Source organism: Chrysoperla carnea, chromosome 3 (genome assembly GCF_905475395.1).
Source record: "Chrysoperla carnea chromosome 3, inChrCarn1.1, whole genome shotgun sequence".
In the NCBI taxonomy this organism is placed as follows: Eukaryota; Metazoa; Arthropoda; class Insecta; order Neuroptera; family Chrysopidae; genus Chrysoperla; species Chrysoperla carnea.
Window position 1 is genome coordinate 42102144 of NC_058339.1, and position 20629 is coordinate 42122772.

At 28.8% G+C, this 20629-nt stretch overlaps 1 protein-coding gene across 1 annotated transcript in view; it reads left to right on the forward strand.

The window, feature by feature from the left end:
• LOC123296041 (LIM/homeobox protein Lhx2-like) overlaps positions 1–20629 on the forward strand; it is a 55430-nt gene that overhangs the window by 15012 nt on the left and 19789 nt on the right. The window contains exon 2 of the mRNA XM_044877502.1: positions 17313–17527. Coding sequence (XP_044733437.1) covers positions 17313–17527 — 215 coding nt within the window. The remainder of the gene's footprint in view (positions 1–17312; positions 17528–20629) is intronic.

The following is a 20629-nucleotide window of genomic DNA, read 5'->3' on the forward strand; positions in this document are numbered from 1 at the left end:
TAATTTTAAGAAATTTGTTTTGGACCGATATTTAGATTTAAATATCCGGCTTTATAGTCCCGGTAAAATTCGCCATTGAGCATGATTAATTTTCGCATGGAAAATTTTTCCAGGATCTCGTTGAAATCATTCTCCGGAACCTAAAAGTGCAGGTTGCTGGTGGGTAACCCGGTTGGATATTGTTTAAACTAATTTTTTTCAAATCAATGAGTAATATTGACAAAATTTATACGTCAAAAAAATTCTCGAATATCATAAGCGAATAAGGATCTTGCGCATTGGCCAAGCACTAGACACCTGACATTACAAATTGACAGATGCTTAGGACAGTATAAATTGTAGGTACGTGAAAATATCAATGTGCAGTCCCCCCACCAAATTAGCAACGAGTAAGAAACACAATAAGAGTAATTACGATTACCTAATTCATACTTGATAGCCGAAATACGTAAAAACCGAAATTTAATTGAGAAATATATAAAATTGGGTTACTTGTTATGTTTTTCAACTATGTCAGCTTAACAATTGAGTCCAATAATTTTGCCTACAAAGATGGCCCAAGTCTCGATTTTATACTTTTGTCAAAAACTTACCTACGATAATACAATAATATACATACCTTATAAACTGAAGAAAGACTCATATGTAATCTTTACATTGAAACTCTTTTTGACCTGACGGTGACCTATTAAAAATACAATAGCCCCAAAAATCGTATTTGACATAGACTTTAATCAAGATTTGCATGTTACTTAAGTACTCTTGTGTAGTTCGAATATAAATATATATTGTTTTAAATTTTATATTATCTCTGTTAAATAAATTGGTTTCAGGCAGTCAGAATTTGTAAATTAAATTTAAAATCCGGTCTTAAATCTTATTTAATCAATCTTTTCACACAATACAACAGTGAGAGTGAATTTTTTTTTAAATAAAATAAAATTTAAAGCTAAATAAAAGTATTTTAAGTTTGTTTTTAAAATAAAAAATATTGGTATAACAAACAAAAAAAAAAAAAAACAAAAACAAAAACAACATTTAAAAAATTGATTTGATTTTTTTTTTAAATGTACAATTTTTATAATTTAATTAAAATATTTTATATTTTTGTTTAAATTTACCGCAACATATTACATTTTCATGGTTTCAATTATTATTGTAGCATAATTATTTTATTTTGCGATGGGTATTCAGTCTTCCGTACCAAAATAAGTCATCTAAGAAATATTTAAAACTTTATGTCATTTATTAAACTATGCGTTTGTATAATATACGATGGGTAGCTGAAATATAATCTTTAGTTTGTAAGCAACGCAATTTCGATCATAGAAAAAAAATTGGATTTAGTTGTTTGAGAATTGCTTTTAACCAGATACTTTATCGGAAACACACACAAGTTCGACCGAACAAAATTCTTTTCTATTGTCAAATGTCTGTTGTTTCAAACATTTTATTCATTGAATTTATATTTGGTCTTTGTAGTACTTACTATATTACAACAAATTATTAAAAATAGTTTTATTAATGGTGTATGACTGAAGTTTTATTATTCGAACTTTCGTTAATTCTCAAAAGATAAAATTCAAAAAAACATTTGATTGTAATTCCGTTCGCAGTATGCTTACGGTAGTGGGTTCGATTTTTGCCTTCACAACCAATTTAAATAATAATATTGATGGGCTGGTGTAGTGCATGGTATATGCATGAAGGAGGTGCACTCAGCTCTTGAAAATAATTGAGGGTACTGATAATTGAAATTATCAGCGGAAAAGATGTTAAATACACATATAGTATAACCCTAAGCATGAGCCATAATGTTACATAACTTAAGGTATTGCTATTTGGAAACTAAGTGATTTCATAACTACCTACTCGAAATGCATGAAATTAGTTTTAAACTATTTGTTATTTCTAAATATTTGTATACTTACCTATTAGGACTATCATACACCATTTCATCTGTGGAATTTTTTAATGCGAAAAATTGATTATTTTTGAAATGTAATCAGTTCAAATAACAAAATATCAAAAGTACCGATTTTAATTTTTGAATGAAGAGAGACTGATTAATATGGCATGTAAATAATAAATAAATATTTTGAAAAAAACTAAATTTTGTTGTTGTTGTTCATTATCTACATGAATTTCAAGAATGTTTTCTTATCAGATAAGCTATAATGTAAAAATAAATTTAATGTGAAATTAAAAAATTATTTGTGTGCGAATATCAAGTTTGCATCTAATAATGCTACGTTTATGATTTTTTTTTATGGTTTTAATAACATTTTTTGCAATATATACTAAAGAAAATATTCAATCAATAAATAAATTACTTACCTGGCGTATTTCCTAAATTATTGTCTAAAATCCGTAGTTCAAAAGAGGAAAAATTCAAATTACCTTTCAATTTGATGAGCCATTCTTTATATTGTTTTAAATATCAGATGTCAATCAAATGGCCGCCTCTGCTCCTTCCGAAGCAGTTTATCTGTTAGAAGTAATTTTCTATGTTGCAAGTTTGTTGATCGAAACGCAGCTCTTAAGAAAACCCAAAAAAAATAAATCCAATGGCGTGTTCTTGGTTCAATAGGCTTAAATTTTCCATAATTTGCTCGAACTTGTATACAATGAAGCGAATTGTTCGCTCTTTATAGCGATTAAATTGACCCGTGAAATATTATTATCTGTACTCTGCTCTTACAGAATTGTTATTTGATATTAGTGAACCATTTGAGGATTCTGTTTTATTGAACAGTGTGCTAAATGGAATGTTAAAAACTAACATGTTAAGTTAGAAACAAGCAAAAGTATTCACAGCATTCTAATTTATAGAGTTGCAAACATGGGAAACTCAATTTGGATCACTTTTTAGTTATTTTTAGCTAACATTTTCAATTCATTTTAGCTAATGCTTAAATATTTTTCAGTCTCTTGACTGCAGCCAGAAAATGAGGCCTCTTAAACTTTTACAGTCTTAGAAGAAATTTTTTATTTAAAAGATGACAAAAAAAACTTTGAAGTAGATCTGTGAAAGAGGATAAAAAATAAAAACATATCTTTTCGAGTAAATATAATTAAATTAACCATTGAACAAAATTGTATTTAATTTGCAACTCCACCCATTGGATCATTGAGAAAATTTCTTTTATGGAATAATACATTTCTATATCTTAATCTGTGCAGTGCATAAAATTATAATGTACATAGTTATATTTTTTTAATGTAGGTACTTTTTTTTAACGTTCATACTTTCAAGTGAAGATACAACTGTTTGATAAATATAAATAAATATTCAGTCCCTGTATGAAATACAATGTGTAGGTACAGTAAGTACAAAATGTGGCACGGTCAAAATAGAAATCGCTGCTTTGCTTTCATTAGACACAAGTTTGAAATATCCTAGCCTTTATATCGCATACAACAGGGCATCCGACATTTTGGCATAATGTTTGGCTTCCTGAGTGTCTACATTTTCAAGGAGTATCCTCTCCGCGTTAACTTGCCAATGTTAGCTGAAGTGAACTATCTCACTCTCATCTTTCTTCGTAAGTATTTTCACAGTGTGGCCAAAGGCCAAAAATGCGGCAAAAATTCGAAAATTTAAGTAATTCACTCCAAAATTGAACTACACGACTAACTTCCATTAAAAAAAGGTCTTGTTATCCTTCAAAGATTATTCTTCGAACATGTACTTCAGCTTATGCTGTAACGATCATTATCTCCATAGATAAATGATGTGTTTTATCCACTTTTCAGATTATGTTGATTCAGTTTTTTTATTACTATTAAAAAACAGCTCAACTAATTCTGCTGAAATCAGAATTAGAAATTCTTTCAATTTTTAAATACGGGATTACGCGTTGAATAAGCCCAATCACGTGTTAATGGTATAACTCATGGTTCGCGAGATAATCGAAGCACAAAAATCCGAACGAACATACGCACATACGCACATACGCACACACACACAAAAATCACATTGAAATGTGTTGATTCGGATATTGCGACCTTGACACCGCGGAAATATGTAAAAGTGGAAATTTTCAAAAACGGCCACATCACTTTCTTTGGGAAGTTAAAAAGCAAACGTTTCAGAATTTTAATGGAAACTAATTGGAAGTTTGAGCAATGTCATGATCAATGAAAACTTGGCAAAGTACAATTAATAATCAAAATGTATTATATTATAATATATACAGTTAATTCATAAATTACGATTTTTCATGTAGTATGGTTTATACCATTACTAAACATATATATATCATAATGTGTTATTTTAATTTATGAGAAAATTATTTTAATTTTTCCATTTGCAAAAATAAATGTATCTTCTCTATGATACGATAAAAATATATATTAAATATTATAACAATAAATGTACATTTTACGTTTTATGGTTTGCATATGTATATTAATATATTATGGATGTACAAACGTGTTGGTAATGGGCTATTAATTTACATAATTGCTTATATTTTTAGCAATTACTTTGTTTGTTTTTTATACCATGTATATGAAATATACCAATGTATACTAAGTTTAGTCCTAAGTTTGTAACGCTTAAAAATATTAATGTTGTGAACAAAATTTTGGTAAAAGTTTGTGTAGTTTAGACTCCTGATTCTCGATATATCAGCAAGTAATGGTGTGTTACCTAATTGAAATTGGTAACACATAACGCAAACTTCAATCTAAACGGTGACGCATTCTTCTATTTTGAATAAAGATTTACCGTAATTAATTGAAAAAAAAATGTATATAATTGAGAGAAAATGAAAAAAATAGTTAATTTTAATTCCCTAGATGTTTTATAATTACTTTTGAATTCAATTCAGCTTTAAACCTGATTATATGTTGTTCTCTATTTAAGGGTTTGACTCCAAGGTGCTCTCATGTAAGTAAATATCAAAATTTTTTCACTTTTAACTCAGTCTATTTATCATACTGTGAATCTCAAAAGTCAGAATCGCTTTAGCAGTTCGGAATCAAATATAGGTACTTCAGCAATTTAGCATTAATATGAGTTGAAGTTTGAAACATAAATTGGCAATACTATGTTTATCAAGTGGTTTTTCACGAACATGACGTATCCTTTCAAAGGTACCATAACGTAGATCCCACCTGACTGAATTTAAGGCTTAACTAGTTTTCAAAATTGTGTTAGATTAGGTTAAATTTATCTTAAATATCAAAATAATTGTAATTTCCTTAATTGGTTTAAATGCATTTTTCTCATAGAAAATAATTTAATATTATTGATTCAGCAGGAATAAGCATTTTATAATTTATTTATTATTAGTAAACATGTAGTGTTAGTTGATTTTCTCGGCTATACGGAAGATTAAAATAACGACTCCTTAATTTGTTTCTGAATGCTCATACTGTAAAATAATCCAAATCCATTTGTACAAAAAAAAAAAAATTAACAAAAAGAAAACCGACTTCAAAAGAAAAACTTTTCGAAAACAAATTAATATGCACTGAAACGTAAAAAAATAACGATAATATATAGTTAGTTATTATTTTTATAGGAGTCTGACAGAACAGTTTGCTACATTAGTTTGGCTGTTTTAGTGCAAATTAATATTTTTTGGAAAAGTTTTTATTTCGAAGTCGGTTTTCTTTTTGTTAAAAGTTTTTTTATTTTGTGATTTTAAGTGAATCTAACTAAGTACACTTACTAATTTATCGCTAAAAAAAGAATGATCGAAATCGGTTGGCCGAGTTATTCGTCCTCTTGTCGTGCATACTGTCATCTAGTCGTGTAAATTTACAGTTTTTATGTTTTTTTTTTTATAAAATGGGACCACACGGAAAGCACCAGCTTTCAAATAGATAAAAAAAATCACCAAAATTGGTTCACCCAGTCGAAATTTCTGAGGTAGCACACATAAAAAAATACAGTCGAATTGATAACCTCTTCCTTTTTTGTTATAAGGTTTGCTGTCTGCCTCACATAAAAGTACCGTAAGTTTATCACAAAATAGTATTTAATATAGGTACCAATCTAAATAAAATATCTTATCTTATCAATGTTTTACTATTATCAAGGTAATATGTCAACAACAAACCGTTGGAATATGTTGAAGTAACCTTGCATTACTTGTTGCATGAATTATGCGTAACAATGCGTAATAAAAATATCATATTTCTATTCAATTCAATAATCTTCTTTCTGGCACCAAAAATACCCTAGAGATTTGTAAATAGATGTAGGAGACTTCATCTAATTTTCTCGGACTATTTCAATATTCCTACATTATGCTAAATTTTAATTGTAAAAACATTTGGGAATGTGTAAAGTTATTCAATCCTGCACTCATTAAATTACTTCATAAAATGTTTTTGGTTCCTGTAAGATGATCAAAAAATGTTTTAATTCGAACTACAGAATGTTTCAATGTTGTATTGATAAAGTTTCAATTGAAATATGTGTCTTATACGGAATATTATTCCGGTAAAATAAGAAATAACTAAGTTACGTTTATTTCATTACGTTTAATAATTAGGATTTCGCCTCAATAATCCATGAAATTATTTACAAAAAGATAGTGAAGGCTATAGCGATAGTAATCTTTATGTTTAAAGTAGAAATTGCCCAGGAAAGCGAGTGAGAAATTGTTAGTGTTTCATAAAGCAGTGTCCTAAATAATCGAACTAACATAAATTAAGCATAAGCAATTAATAATAAAGAATATAATAATCCTGTACAGTAAAACTTGGTTGAGAGAGAGTTGAAGCTACCTAATGAACATGAAGGAGAGGTCTGCCTCACTTAAAGAGGTCTATTAATAGTATTCAAAATATTTAGTTATAAACAAAGTAAAGCATAATTTATTGCCATACATAGCAAACGTTGGCTTGTCGCTTATAGAAGAGGTACGGGCAACAGAGAGGTTTTTGAGTCTCAAAGTCCAGGGCTTGAGAAATATTCTCACTTGTAGAGTTTTCTCGCATACCCAGTTCTCTCGAACTCAGGTTTGACTGTATTATAAACAATTTCCCATCGTGTATTAAAAAGGAATTTGTATTTTCATTGAGGTTGTATGCTTTATAACTTGATACGACCGGACGAAGGTTAAACTTGGCCAGCAGTTATTATTTAACACTCACGTTACACATATTTGTGTATAAAACAATACGATGGGCATTGAATAGTCAGTGAATATAGTGGTGAGTGTGATCTTTATGAAAGATAATACACACGTAAACAATTTTACTAGAATATAATAAATATTTTGTATATGATTATGGGGAAATCAAGTTAAAAAATCTATGATACAATTTTTTCGTTTGGAATTTTTTTTTGCAATTATTTTTAAATATTTTATTAAATTAACTGTTATATTAACGATATTACAAATAAAGGATCTTTTCCCATTGCTTCTACCAGAATTTATTCAAACCACCAAAAAAACTACTGAAAAAGGAGTTGTCAAATATCTTAAAGTTCTCCACTTGTCATCTAACAAATTTCTTGACAATGGTTTTTATGATGCTTCCATCAACATTGTAATTCTAAGTGCAATGCTCCTTATAGGAATCGATTTTGTTCAAGTGATGATCAAATGGTATGTAAATAGATGCGATATATATTACGGACCAATTAGTTATGAATAGAAGGCTATTTTGGAGCCACTTGCACTCTAGTCAATCCTATGTGAACCTACGGAAGGGTTTTATTCAAAAATGAATTTGTTTTGAAAAAGAAAAAGGATTTGTCTGGTGCGAATCTTAATGTCTACACGAATAACTTACCAGTAGGCTTAATAAAGAGCTATAAAAATAAAAAACTCGACCGGCTCGAAACGACTCGACCGAATCTTATGAAATTATTTTCGGATCTTCTTGCCGTTAATATGCTTCCATCTTTAATATGCCCCTCAACGAAGTCGATATCATTATATCGTACACGAAAACAATGATCACGAATGTACGTGTTTGCGCGTACATACTTGTTCCAAATTGGTATCAATAACTTGTTCCGACCAAGAAACGTATAGATATGTTGAAAATTTCTATTTCAAAAATCGGAACCATTACAATAACTTCCTATACCTACTGGGAAGTTTAAAATATTTTTACATTAAAAAAAAAACATTGATTTCGTTCAAGATTCTAGTTTTGATATATAAAAAGCCAGCGTTCATTGTACAGTGGATCAACAAGAAAATTTATAATGATACTGTATATTATTATTATTAAAATACAAACAACAAAATATTATCCACTCATTTATATACAAATATTATATTATGTAGCGGTTTTTACGTTTTTTCACATGAATTCGTTTCACATAAAACATACATTTTTACAGTAAAAAAATAATACAAAAAATCAACATTTATTAAACACAAAAATTGTGTTTATTAAATTATAGACTAGTCAATTAGGTAGGGTTTATCTAAAATAAATTCAAGAAGAGGCTAATATTCAAATAAACTTAAAAAAGTTTATCCAGCTAAATCAAAGATCAAGCTAATCGAAACAGCTTTTCTTTTGACTTTTCATGTTATAAAATGATTTGATACGATAAATTCAGATACGATACGTCTTTGATAAAAAGTTTTGTATGTAGATTGCCTACATAATTACTGTTAATTTATGTTCAACAAGATGTTACCACCTAAATGAGAGAGGTGCAGAACTACCTAATAAATTTTTATTAACAAAATGTCTTTTATTTACGTGATTATTTCTACTTGAACAACCCTGTATTATAATATCTACAATGCATAAAGTGATATTAAAATTTTATAAACGATAAAAAAAACTACACTTTTAACACACTTTTATTAGCTTGGTATGTTCCTATGTATCTATGTAACGAAATCTTCACACACTTATCAAGAGCCGATGACTTTGTAAGATAAATAATTCTGGTGGAAGCGCAGATAAGATTCCATCATATAAATCAATAGTAGTTAAAAAACTGTAAAACATGCTTTTGTATCTAGCTGAAGTAAAACGTAGCAAATAATTTCTTTAAATTCAAACAAAGTAGAGTGATTAAAAAACAAATCATTTTATCTTAATGAACAAATGTATCAATTTCCGCCATACCCGTATCTCCCAAATGAGGCCTTAGATTTGGAAAAGCAATGATGAGCTTATTTCGGAAGCTAGGTTTCTGCAGTCAATAACAGAACACGTTGTATATTTCTTAAACAGGATTAAAAAATTTAAATTAATTAAAAGTATTCCTTTTTGGAACACAAAAGTTTGGAATGCGTATTTGTTATGAACTCACCTGTATAAATGTGTATATATATTTTAATTATATGCGTAATTTAAAATGATAGATAGGTAGAATCATATTTTGTTGTTATGAGGATAACATATTTAAAGGATCTTATCTTTATTTGAAATCTGTGAATATTTAATCTACCATGTAAGTTTTATTTTTTATTTATTTACATAAATAATAAGAATATTTAATTTAATTTATACATACCATTGTTTATGAGAAAATGGTATGTAAGTGGATATATTGTGCAATAAATACCTACTTACTTTTATAGTAATAGTGTGAATTAAATTTGATACATGCTACTGAATTTGAACCCTATTAGCACAGTTGGTTAAGGCGTAACCGCGGTATGCTTTTGGTAGCGGGTTCGATTCCCGCCGTAGCAAAAAATTAATTTAATTAATAGTTGTGATGGGCTGGTGTAGTGTATGGTATATGCATGAAGGAGGTGAATTCATGATGGGTGGTAAGACACATACATGGTATCACAATGGGCTATAGCCCAAGTGCGTCCTTCATGGGCAGCCTATGTAACCTACTGAATTTGAAAAAAAAAGTTTTCATGGAATAGCTTACTCCGTATATTGTAAATGATGGTGGATGGTGGATATCACGTAATCATAATGTTAAATTCGTTTGAATTTACAAATTTATAGTATGGTTCCTTTGAATATGAAAGTATCAGAGGAATTGGTGTATCGGAATAATCTTGATACCAATTGCTACAATGAAGGACTTGTAAAGGTAGGGAAATAATAAATAAAAGCAAGTATGGAAACACCCAGTTAATTTAGCCGTGATATTTCCTTGCTCTTATTAGCCATGATTATCTCCCTTGCCTTAGAGTTTCCAAATAAATACGATTTTTGACCTCAGAATGACCTTGAAGGTCATGGTCAAAGACATATTTTCGCTATAGCTTTAAGGTTCTGTTCAAGGTCAAATCGAAGCTCAGCATTGGATTCCTTGTTGAAAAATATGTCAGATATGGTGGCTATGCAGGAGTTACCATTAAAAAAATAATTTGGACCTTGGAAAGACCTTGAATATCATGGTCAAGGTCATGGTCAAGATCATATTTTGCGTAAAATTTTTGGTTTTTTTCAAATATGAAATAAAAAATGAGAGTTCCCATTTGAAAATCGATTTTTGGTTCGCTGTAGCCATGAAGCTATGTTCAAGGTCAAATTCAAGACCACCTTTAGATTTATCGTCCAAAAATACGTCGAAGATGATATTTTTCACTCTCTCTCTCCTGGAAATCTCTCTGTGAGATCTGTGAGAAAATTGCAAAAATGAGTGAATTTTTAATGAGTTAAAATGTTGTCCCAGTTTTTTTTTTGGTTCATATAAACTTATAGAAAGAGGTTGGATGAAGTCAGATTCCACAACATTAAAGTAATTATACTGTATTTAAATTTGTTTTAAAATCTTGTATGAATTAATTTAAAAATAAACTTCAATATATATCATTTAGAAATTGACACAACACCATTGAGGAAATGTTTATTACCGATGTTATCATATTGATTTATAAATAAATAATAACAAATTTTTAATTTTTTTTAACATATTGATATAGATTATAACGTTAGTATCGGGTGCTGCAAAATTGCGTTCCATTATTTTTTAGAAATGCGAATATAATAGCTGATAATATCTGTTTCTAAAAATCCAAAGTATCGCGAAATAACAAAACTAATTTAAAAGTATGGATTTTACTATTGGATTTATTATTTCATACATAACAAGTAACCATGTAAACATAATTGAAGCAGCAATCCTGAATATGACGTACCATAAAATGATAGGTTATACAAACCATAATTACTTGGATAATTAATAGTAAATTTATTGCTGTGTCCCTTATTGAGACACATTTTTAAATTAAATGTTGATCATTCACTATTAGCTTGTTTCTATGGAAAATTACGTTATAATATAATGGCAGCAAATTTAGAAACAAACCATTTATCATTCTACATGTTATTTTATCGTTTCTTCGTGCGGTGGCGTTGCTAAAAACGATGTGTTGACGTCACTGGCGTTTGAAATTATAGTTTAAAAAAATCATTTTCAATTGTGAAATTACATGAAAAAAAAAATTTAAAAAATTTGTTTGTTTAAATTTTCTTAGTAATTTTTAGTTAACTTTCGAGAAAAAAAAATCAAACATGAATGTTCTCTGTTGAATGTATTGCTTTATTTTTTCCTCTATGGTATTTCAAAATATTGGTAGATCGATTACATTCACTCAAAGCTAATTTCTGATCTTGGTTTCATCATCTTCTTAAACTATGAAACAATTTTGCAACTCCTAGTATATTTTATATGTATTTATTCAAGAGACAAAAAATAGTTATAAAAAAAACCAGTGGCATTATAGTCGAGTAGTGCTACTTTAATATAATAAAGTATGTACAATACTGATAATACAATAATTTATGTTTATTTTTGACAAGATAATATTATTACTATTATTATTATTTAAAAAAATAAAAAGATTTACATAATTATTTATGTATTTAAAACATATAGATAGTTTTAGAAATGTCTTCTGTTTGGCTTATTTTTTTTATTTCATGAAATGCCACCACACCTAAAATTATGATAATAGTTATCAATAACCGTTTATTTTCTTTGAATGTATATTTATAAATTTTTTTGCTCTTTTATTTTGTTCTGTAAAAAAAAAATTAGTTAACATATAATATTAAATTGGCAAAGTAAATGTTTTCTTAGAGAATATCAACAGCCAAGAAAACGAACTTGTTTGATTCATTTACTTGAACCAAATGATTAATTTTTCAGTAGTATTTTAAGAATTTATTTTCGAAGTAAATAAAATTTAAAAGAAGTCGTGGGTAAGGTCTAGTGCGACCCTTGAGGTACTTTAGATTTAGCTGCCACATGACTAATCTTACATATGGATAAAATTCAATAATATTACACATGAAAATTTGTACTATTTATGAAAATCCAAGAAAATTTAACAGGAACGACATTTGTTCGAAAACAAGTAAAAATTAATGAGATATTTTAATTTAAGTAGATTAATTGGTAATAAAGTATAAAATTATTAATTTTTAACATAGTTATTAAATATGTTAAGTAATCTTGTTTTGTAATCTGCAATATATATAAAGGAAAAGGAGAAATACATAACCCTGATAATTACAGAGGTATAACCTTAACACCTAGTTTAAGTAAAATTTATACAAAAATTCTATCGATAAGAATAAAGGAATGGGCTGAAAACGAAAACATCATTAGTAAATTCCAAGCTGGTTTCAGAGGTGGGTTTGAGGCTATGGATAATTTACTTGTCATCAAAACACTGATCAATAAAACACTAAAGACTAAAAGAAATAAGCTATATTGCGCCTTCATTGATTTCGAAAAAGCGTTTGATAAAATTGACAGAAACATTTTATGGAACAAGCTATCAAAACTAAAAATGTCAACGCATATGATAAGCATATTGAAATCAATTTATAAGGAAACTACATGTTGTGTGCGCATAGATAGATTTTTTGCTACAGAAACCTTTAAAACATATAAAGGTCTCCGGCAAGGATGTGAGCTTTCTGCCATCTTATTTATTCTGTTTATAAACGATTTACCAGATTGCCTTGACAACTTTGAAACATTTTCTCCATGCATAAAAGGCCAAGAAGTGAAGATATTGCTGTATGCCGATGATGTAGCTTTATTCTCACAATCTATTGGGGGAATGAAGAGGTCCTTAGCAGCAATAGAAAACTACTGCGTTACTTGGGAAATGACCATCAACGTAAAAAAACAAAAGTGCTTAGAGTTTGTCAGGGAAGGAAGTATAATCGGAACGAAGTTTTTAGGATCAATGGCAACTTAATAGAGAATGTCTCAAGCTTCCAATATTTAGGAGTAATGATATCATACAATGGCAGTTGGAAATTACACCAAAACGAGATGATAACAAAAGCCAGTAGAGCACTCATGATTTTAAGAAAGTTTATATACAAATATGAACAGTTTCCAGTAAGCTTGATATTAAAAATGTTCAACTCTATTATCACACCGATCCTGACATATGGAAGAGAGGTTTGGGGAATTGAAGGTTGTTCAAAAGAGTTGGTTTCTTTTACCTACAACTTCTACAAAGAGCTTCTCGGAGTATCTAAATCAACCCCTAATTGCGCAATAGATTTAGAATTAGGTGTAATGCCCATTGAAGGATTTGTGCTGCAACATTCAATCAACTTTTACTTTAGAGTAGCATTTTCAAATAAAGCATTACAAAAAAGTTGCATGCAGGGGGAATGGGACAGCATAATTAAGGCTAAACTTTGTGAACTGGGCCTTAATTTAAATGAAATGCAAGAAGGGAGCTACAAAAGAGTTCAAAAATTAATTAAAAGTAAAGTAAGAGATTTATGCCTAGTGAACACCTTAGCAGAAGCCAAAACAAAAAATTCTTTGGAATTTTTCATGATGTTAAACCATTATGATAGAGGCGCAATGTACATCGACATAGCAAATAGAAGCGAAAGAAGAATGCTCGCAAACTTCAGAATGTATAGGTTCGGTTGGGAGAACAGAAGAATAAACACTAACGGAGAAAAAATTTGCGTTTTATGTGGATGGGGCATTGAATCCATAAGGCACATGATTGAGCACTGCCAAGGAACTGAGGGAAAAGAGAGGGAGGGAATCAGTCAAAGAGGATACGAAAATGCGATGGCTATGCTGGAGGTTAACAGTAAAGAGGATATAAGGGCGATATGCGATTACTTGGATTTAATCATCAAAAAGCGTAAAGCAAATTTATGAGCTAATCAAGGAGAAAAGTAGTAGTAAACACAGTATCTTTTTATTTTCTGTCTTTTTGTTAAATTTCTGTGCTATTGAAGCAATAATATGTTGTTATTTTGAATTTTGTAAAAGCACTTATGTTTATTATTTATTATCATGTAAAGAGTGATAAGCCATTTATTGGCAAATCAAATAAATAAATAAATAAATAAAAATAAATAAATATTAAATAAATTTTAAAAAAATGTTAATAATGAATAAAAACCAGCTAAGCGATTAAGACTTAACGCCACAATACATGCATAAAAATAACCAAATTTTGTATGTTCATAACATAATTTTCTGGTTATTTAATGTCTCATTGCGTAAATTTAATTTCTAATCAATATTAAATTATGAATCATATAAATTTTATATTGATTAATTTTACTATAAATAGTCAATCAAGACGAAATGGAGCAAAGTTAATTTAAATATGAATTAAACGTTTATTATTTGTTGATAAATGTTTCCTTGCTTGGATATGTTAGTAAATTATGTCAAATATTTTAATATGAAATTGAAATGATTTACGATACCTACAATATAACGATGCCGCTATTAGTGAATTATTGCAAAATAATAGATACCAAATATAATTCTTCCAAGAATACAAATCCAAATATTAAACTTTAATAAACGATTACAAATACTGCTGAGAAACTCATCAAACTATGTGCACAGAACCAACGTGAAAAAAGTATGCTTTGTTTTAATAAAAATAAAACATTTGAAATATAGAAATATAGAAATAAATAAAGAAACAAAACAATTTTTTGGTATCAAGGAATTAGTTCATTTAACATTTTTTTTATCACATGTAATATAGTGTTAACCAAAGTTCATCCATCCTCTCGAAATACTTCGAGGAAATTATCTTCATCATGAAAAAAGGTAACTACCGCCATGTCTATGACTGAAATATAAGAACCTACATTGTAGAGTACTAATTAGAAAAACTTTGATACGCAAAATATGCAAATGAGCAGATTTTACACACTTTAACAAGTTTCATTTGTTTTTTGGGAGATAAAGATTGAGACTTGGCAGAGACCTATTATTTTACTCCTAACCTCTTGTTATTCCCATCGTTTACTTCCACCTTACAACGCTCTTAGTGCCCATGCTAAAACGACAATCTAACACATCATGTGACGAGTATTTGTTTACAAGTTACGTAATATTATATTAAATATTAAAATTGCTGTAATTTATTTTACATAATTTCTACCGTGGATATATCCTTAAATATTTATAAGAAATACCCAAATCACTCATAAAAAGAACGACTGATGCATTTAAAAAAATTTTCTGTATCAAGATAACAATCTTTACGATTAAAAAAAACCACTTTGATATTAATCTTGACTTAAACCTAACAGTTAAATATAATAATAAATTTGATTAAAATTGTTTAATAAAACAGATAAAATATAATTAATTAAATAATAATTATTTTAATATTTAATTAATATTTAATATGTAGGTTCTACAAAAATTTTATTATAAGAAGTAGTAGGCATTGTACGAATTAAAAATAGAGGAAATCGGATTAAAATCATATTCTTCGGTATTCCCACACTATTCAAAGCATTTGTGGTAATTTGACAATAAAGTATTGCAAATTTTGATGCACAATCGTTTACTAAAAACTCACATCCTGATTTGTGAATTTACCAAGACAAGAAGTTTCGTCATAATTTGTTCGCACTCTCTTTAAAAATATTGTAGTTTTTCTTAGCCTTCAAAATACAATAAAAATTTGTTCATTTTATCAGCTTATCGTTGCTATAATTGGTTTTGGTGTGAAGTATAATTTTTACTTCCATTAATCCTTATGATCTAAAAGCGTTCGTTTTATATTTATGCAGTAATGATTCTATTTATTTGAAAAATATTTCACAATGATTTATTAAACGCTCCGTTTCACAAGCAAGATTTGAGCCTTATTCGTCTAAGCGATTACTTGATGTCTACCACATACGTACTTACTCTTTGTCTGATATTTGCTCGTTTCAGTCTGGACGATTATAAATATCAAAATATGAGTTTGAAACTTTTCCAATTTTGCATTATTAACTTCCCAGTGGGATAGTTATTGATATGGGTCCGATTTTGCAAATTGAAAATTTAGACATATCTCCACGTTTCAAGACCTTTAGAATCGAATAGTATGGTTTTTAAAAAGATACCCGTGTGTGCACATGTATGTATGTATGTATATATGTTCGGCTTCAATTTTTGTCTCGCATATCTCGAAAACAAATGATGATATTGGCATGGAACCAGTCTCATTTAACGCATAATTATGTAACTCAGACCTAGGTTTTGAACAAAATCGGTCAAGCCGTTTTTTGTACCGAATGAAAAATTGTATAATTGTTACTATTATCACTTATCATTTATACCTATAGTTATACCTACGTCATAGGGGGTGCAGCTGGAAAACCTCCTGCTGAGGTGGCAAGAGGTGAAGCCCCTGACGGATGCAGGGGGCGAGGCCCCCGCTGGGGGGTAACCGGAAAAAGGGAAAACAAATTAAAAAAAAGAAGATAAGACATTTGAAAATTTTGTATCCTTTCCACTGGGAAGTTAGTCGTGCGGACCTTGCGGGTCGCACCTAGACCGCTTTTTATTGTATTTTAACGGGCGCCTAAATTGAAATCAACTTTGGTATCAACAAAAAAATTTGGGAGCATTTTTAATAATTTGCATTTTTTTAAATATTGCTGTTAGCAATTCTTGGGAAAATTAGATAATTCGAAAATTTTAAATTGAATTGAATTTCAGATAAAAGATTTTTACAGGGCTCCTCTATAGTTTCTTAATATTTTTATTGGAAATTATTAGTATTTTAAATTTTAAACTAAAGCCATTATTTATTAAAAAAAAAAGCAAAAAAAGGAAAAAAAATTTTTGGAATTAAATAAATAAATTAAATTATGTTTTTTGTATTTATTTAAATGAATATTCATATTAAAAATTAATAATTAATTAATTTTTATGATCTTTGTGGGCGGTAAATATTGTTTATTAAACAATAAAAGATTTCAATAGGCGTTCATGTGAGGACACACTTTAAAAATATCTTCATTTTTATTATTAGTAATATTGAATTATAAGAATACTCATTGTTCCGGTATACGAACTAAGGACCTACTGCAACTCGACGTAATATGAATTCTATACTTAACGGAAATATTAAGAATATTTTCTTTTTAATTTTCAGATATTAATTCAGATTATTTGGATATGCCGTTTGGTCGATCACCCGGTACACCTGGTATGCATGGTTCTAGTTCACGAACAAAACGTATGCGTACATCGTTTAAACATCATCAGTTACGAACAATGAAATCGTATTTTGCGGTTAACCATAATCCTGATGCCAAAGATTTAAAACAACTCTCACAAAAGACTGGTCTTCCCAAAAGAGTTTTACAAGTAAGTATTTTATTTATTTTTGTTTTATTATTATTAAAATTGTGCCTATTGTTTATGATTTTTTTTTTTTTGTATAAATAATATAAAAATTTAAAATGCTGAAATATGTTTAGCAAAAATTTTACTGTTTAACAATAAAATAAACAATAAGATTAGATGAATATGCAAATTTAAAAGTGGTTTTTTAGCAGCAGCCAAATAAATATGTATATATTTTATTTTAAAGTCTGATTTTTTTAATATTAAGTATATGTATAAGTACTTGCTTGCATCGAAAAAAAATGTTTTATAGTTTATCACATTAAAGATACCACCTTTCAAGTTTTTCTTGAAAAGCTTGTTTGAATTACCCATGGCCTACATTTTGAGATCGTATAGCTAGTTGATTCAAAACTCTTATCTTATACACTTATTTTCTTGAATTAAGTAACAAGTTGAATCAACAGCGAAGCAAATGTGTTTTCTTCAATCCAGTAATTCTTTTGGCCATGTACGACTCGACTCTGTCATTTTCATTTAATGAATTCTATGCTAGAATCCAACATCATTAAATCATAGGTAGAGAAATAAATAATTTTAATGACAATTCTGAAGTACTTTTTAGTGCCCTCCAGAAGTGCAAAAATGAGACACCCGAATTTGTCACCATCTAATTTGTTTATATGTTTCGCTTTTCAGATTTTATTTGTTAAGGGTTATAGAGAACCATAACTAGAACCAATTGTTCAGCTAACTAAAAAACACCAAGCTGTTTATTCCAAAAAATATCCAATGGCTTTTTGCTCCTCCCTAAAATTTGTTTAAATACAACAAATTTTGTTATTCACAAGCAACAGTTCCTGAAACGAATTCGTTTTTTCATAGAAAATGCTAATGTCGTTCCTATAAAAAAAAAGCGGTCTGGGTGCGACCCGAAAGGTTCACACGACTAACTTCCCAGTGGACAAGTTACATAATTATCCGTTAAATAAAACTGGTTCCATGCCAATATCATCCTTTGTTTTCGAGATATGCGAGACGAAAATTGAATCCGAACATACATACATAGATACATACATGTGCACACACGGACATCCATTTAGAAACCATACTATTCAACTCTAAAGGCCTTGAAACGTGGAGATATGTCTAAATTTTCAATTTGCAAAATCGGACCCATTACAATAACTATCCCACTGGGAAGTTAACAAATAATTTTTCTGATATTTTTGTTTTGAAAAGATGATTTAAAAACCTTACCCTCAATTCTGATGACATACTCTATGAAATAAACTGTACTCAAAAAATAAAGAGGAAAAAATGAACGAATATTGAAAATTGCTCTCTGTGAAAAATAAGTTCAAACAAAGAAAATTTTATATACGTTTTTATATTATAGCTGGGAGGACTATTAAAATCTCTCACTTGACTGGACACGTGTTTGTTTTTCAATTTTATTATGAAAAGGGGTGAGTCTAATGGTGGTGTGTTAATGTTGAACGAAGAACAAATTTCTACTCAAAAGCATTATAGAATCTAATACTATAAAGGGGGGTTGGTTGTGCTTTGGTTTGGTTATGCTCACTGCAAATACGGCACGTTTTCATAATAGTAGAAATTCTATATGGAAACGTGCAGAGTAAAAAAAATAGAATAGCGTAAAACTCGGTAGTGCTGTACTAAACCTACATTTTTATTTAAAAAAACGAGTGAAGAGTTTGTTAAGAAATTGTATATAGTACTAAGCAAATAGGGGAAATGTATATACAGGGTGTTTAACAAATAAATTTACGAAAGATAAACAATTCTGTTTTAAGCTTTTAATTTGCAAAGAAAATAAGCTTCAAAACAAACTTAAATGCAAGATTTATTAAGATATTATTAATTGTTATGTGAGATTCAATGTTAAAAAGTGAAAACAAACAATTGACTGAGTTAATTGTTGAAAAACCATGTATAGACAGTGTTGATGACTCTTATCACATTACATAATACATACTATACAATTTGCGCCTAATTTGCACCCTCATGGGTAAACGGTGATGTTTACGAAAAAATGTTTCAAACAAAATTGTTTATTTTTTTATAAGGAACATATAAACTTTTGTTCTATCTCTAACGGCTTACAAAATGGGTCCTCCAGACTCAAGATCCAATTGACCTATGTTGCTCATTTACAAACTCGACCACACTTTTTACGTCCTGAGTACGCTGTAACTTTCAGCTTGATATCTTTTTTTGTTTTTGAGTTATCGTCTTCACAGGCGGATGGACGGACGGACGGATAGACAACCGAAAATGGACTAATTAGGTGATTTAATGAACATCTATACTATTTTTCACTTCTTTGTTTTCTTAGATATGTTTTAAACTTTTTTTAATTTTAACACGCAATCTTGAACCTTTATTCTGGAATGTTCAAGATGCGTTTGTTAATTCTAGTTTCTTCAGACGTCCGGAAGTAGGTGAAAGGTAATTTGAAAAATTTAACTTTCATATGTAGACATGCATTCAGATATTTAATCCATAAAAATTTTATTTTAATTCGTGAAAATATTGATTATTTATTAAAACCTTAAAATTATCTAATTTATATAACCTTACAACTTATTCAATGTTATATTAATAAGTAGCATTTTGTTCATTCTAAGCGGAAATATCTTTATAAAAACGTCAGACCGAAAACCTACCTGAAAAGATCTTTGATTTTATACGAAAATACTGATTTTATTACATGAATTTCAATTTTTTGGATTAGATTTGCCTGTAAAATTTTTTTTTAGACACCCAATATATTCTTTTTTATTTCTCACTATATCGTATACATCGTATCTGACAACCTATTCAGTTTTCTAAGTGTATATTCCAGAATTACGCCTTTTTATATAGAAAAATATTTTCAACATGGAGTGTTCGTACTACATATACCTAAGGTACTGTTCTGTGTACGTTGTAGAGTGTTGTTTTAGCAAGATTCTATTATAAATTTTTCTAGTTTTCTACGTGTTGTTTAAACATCAATTTCATAAAATTTTCTTGTATATTATGTTTTATTTTTTTCTTTTCGAATTATATTCTTCATCATGTAATTCTAGAACGTTCTTCATTATTTGAAAATTGTGC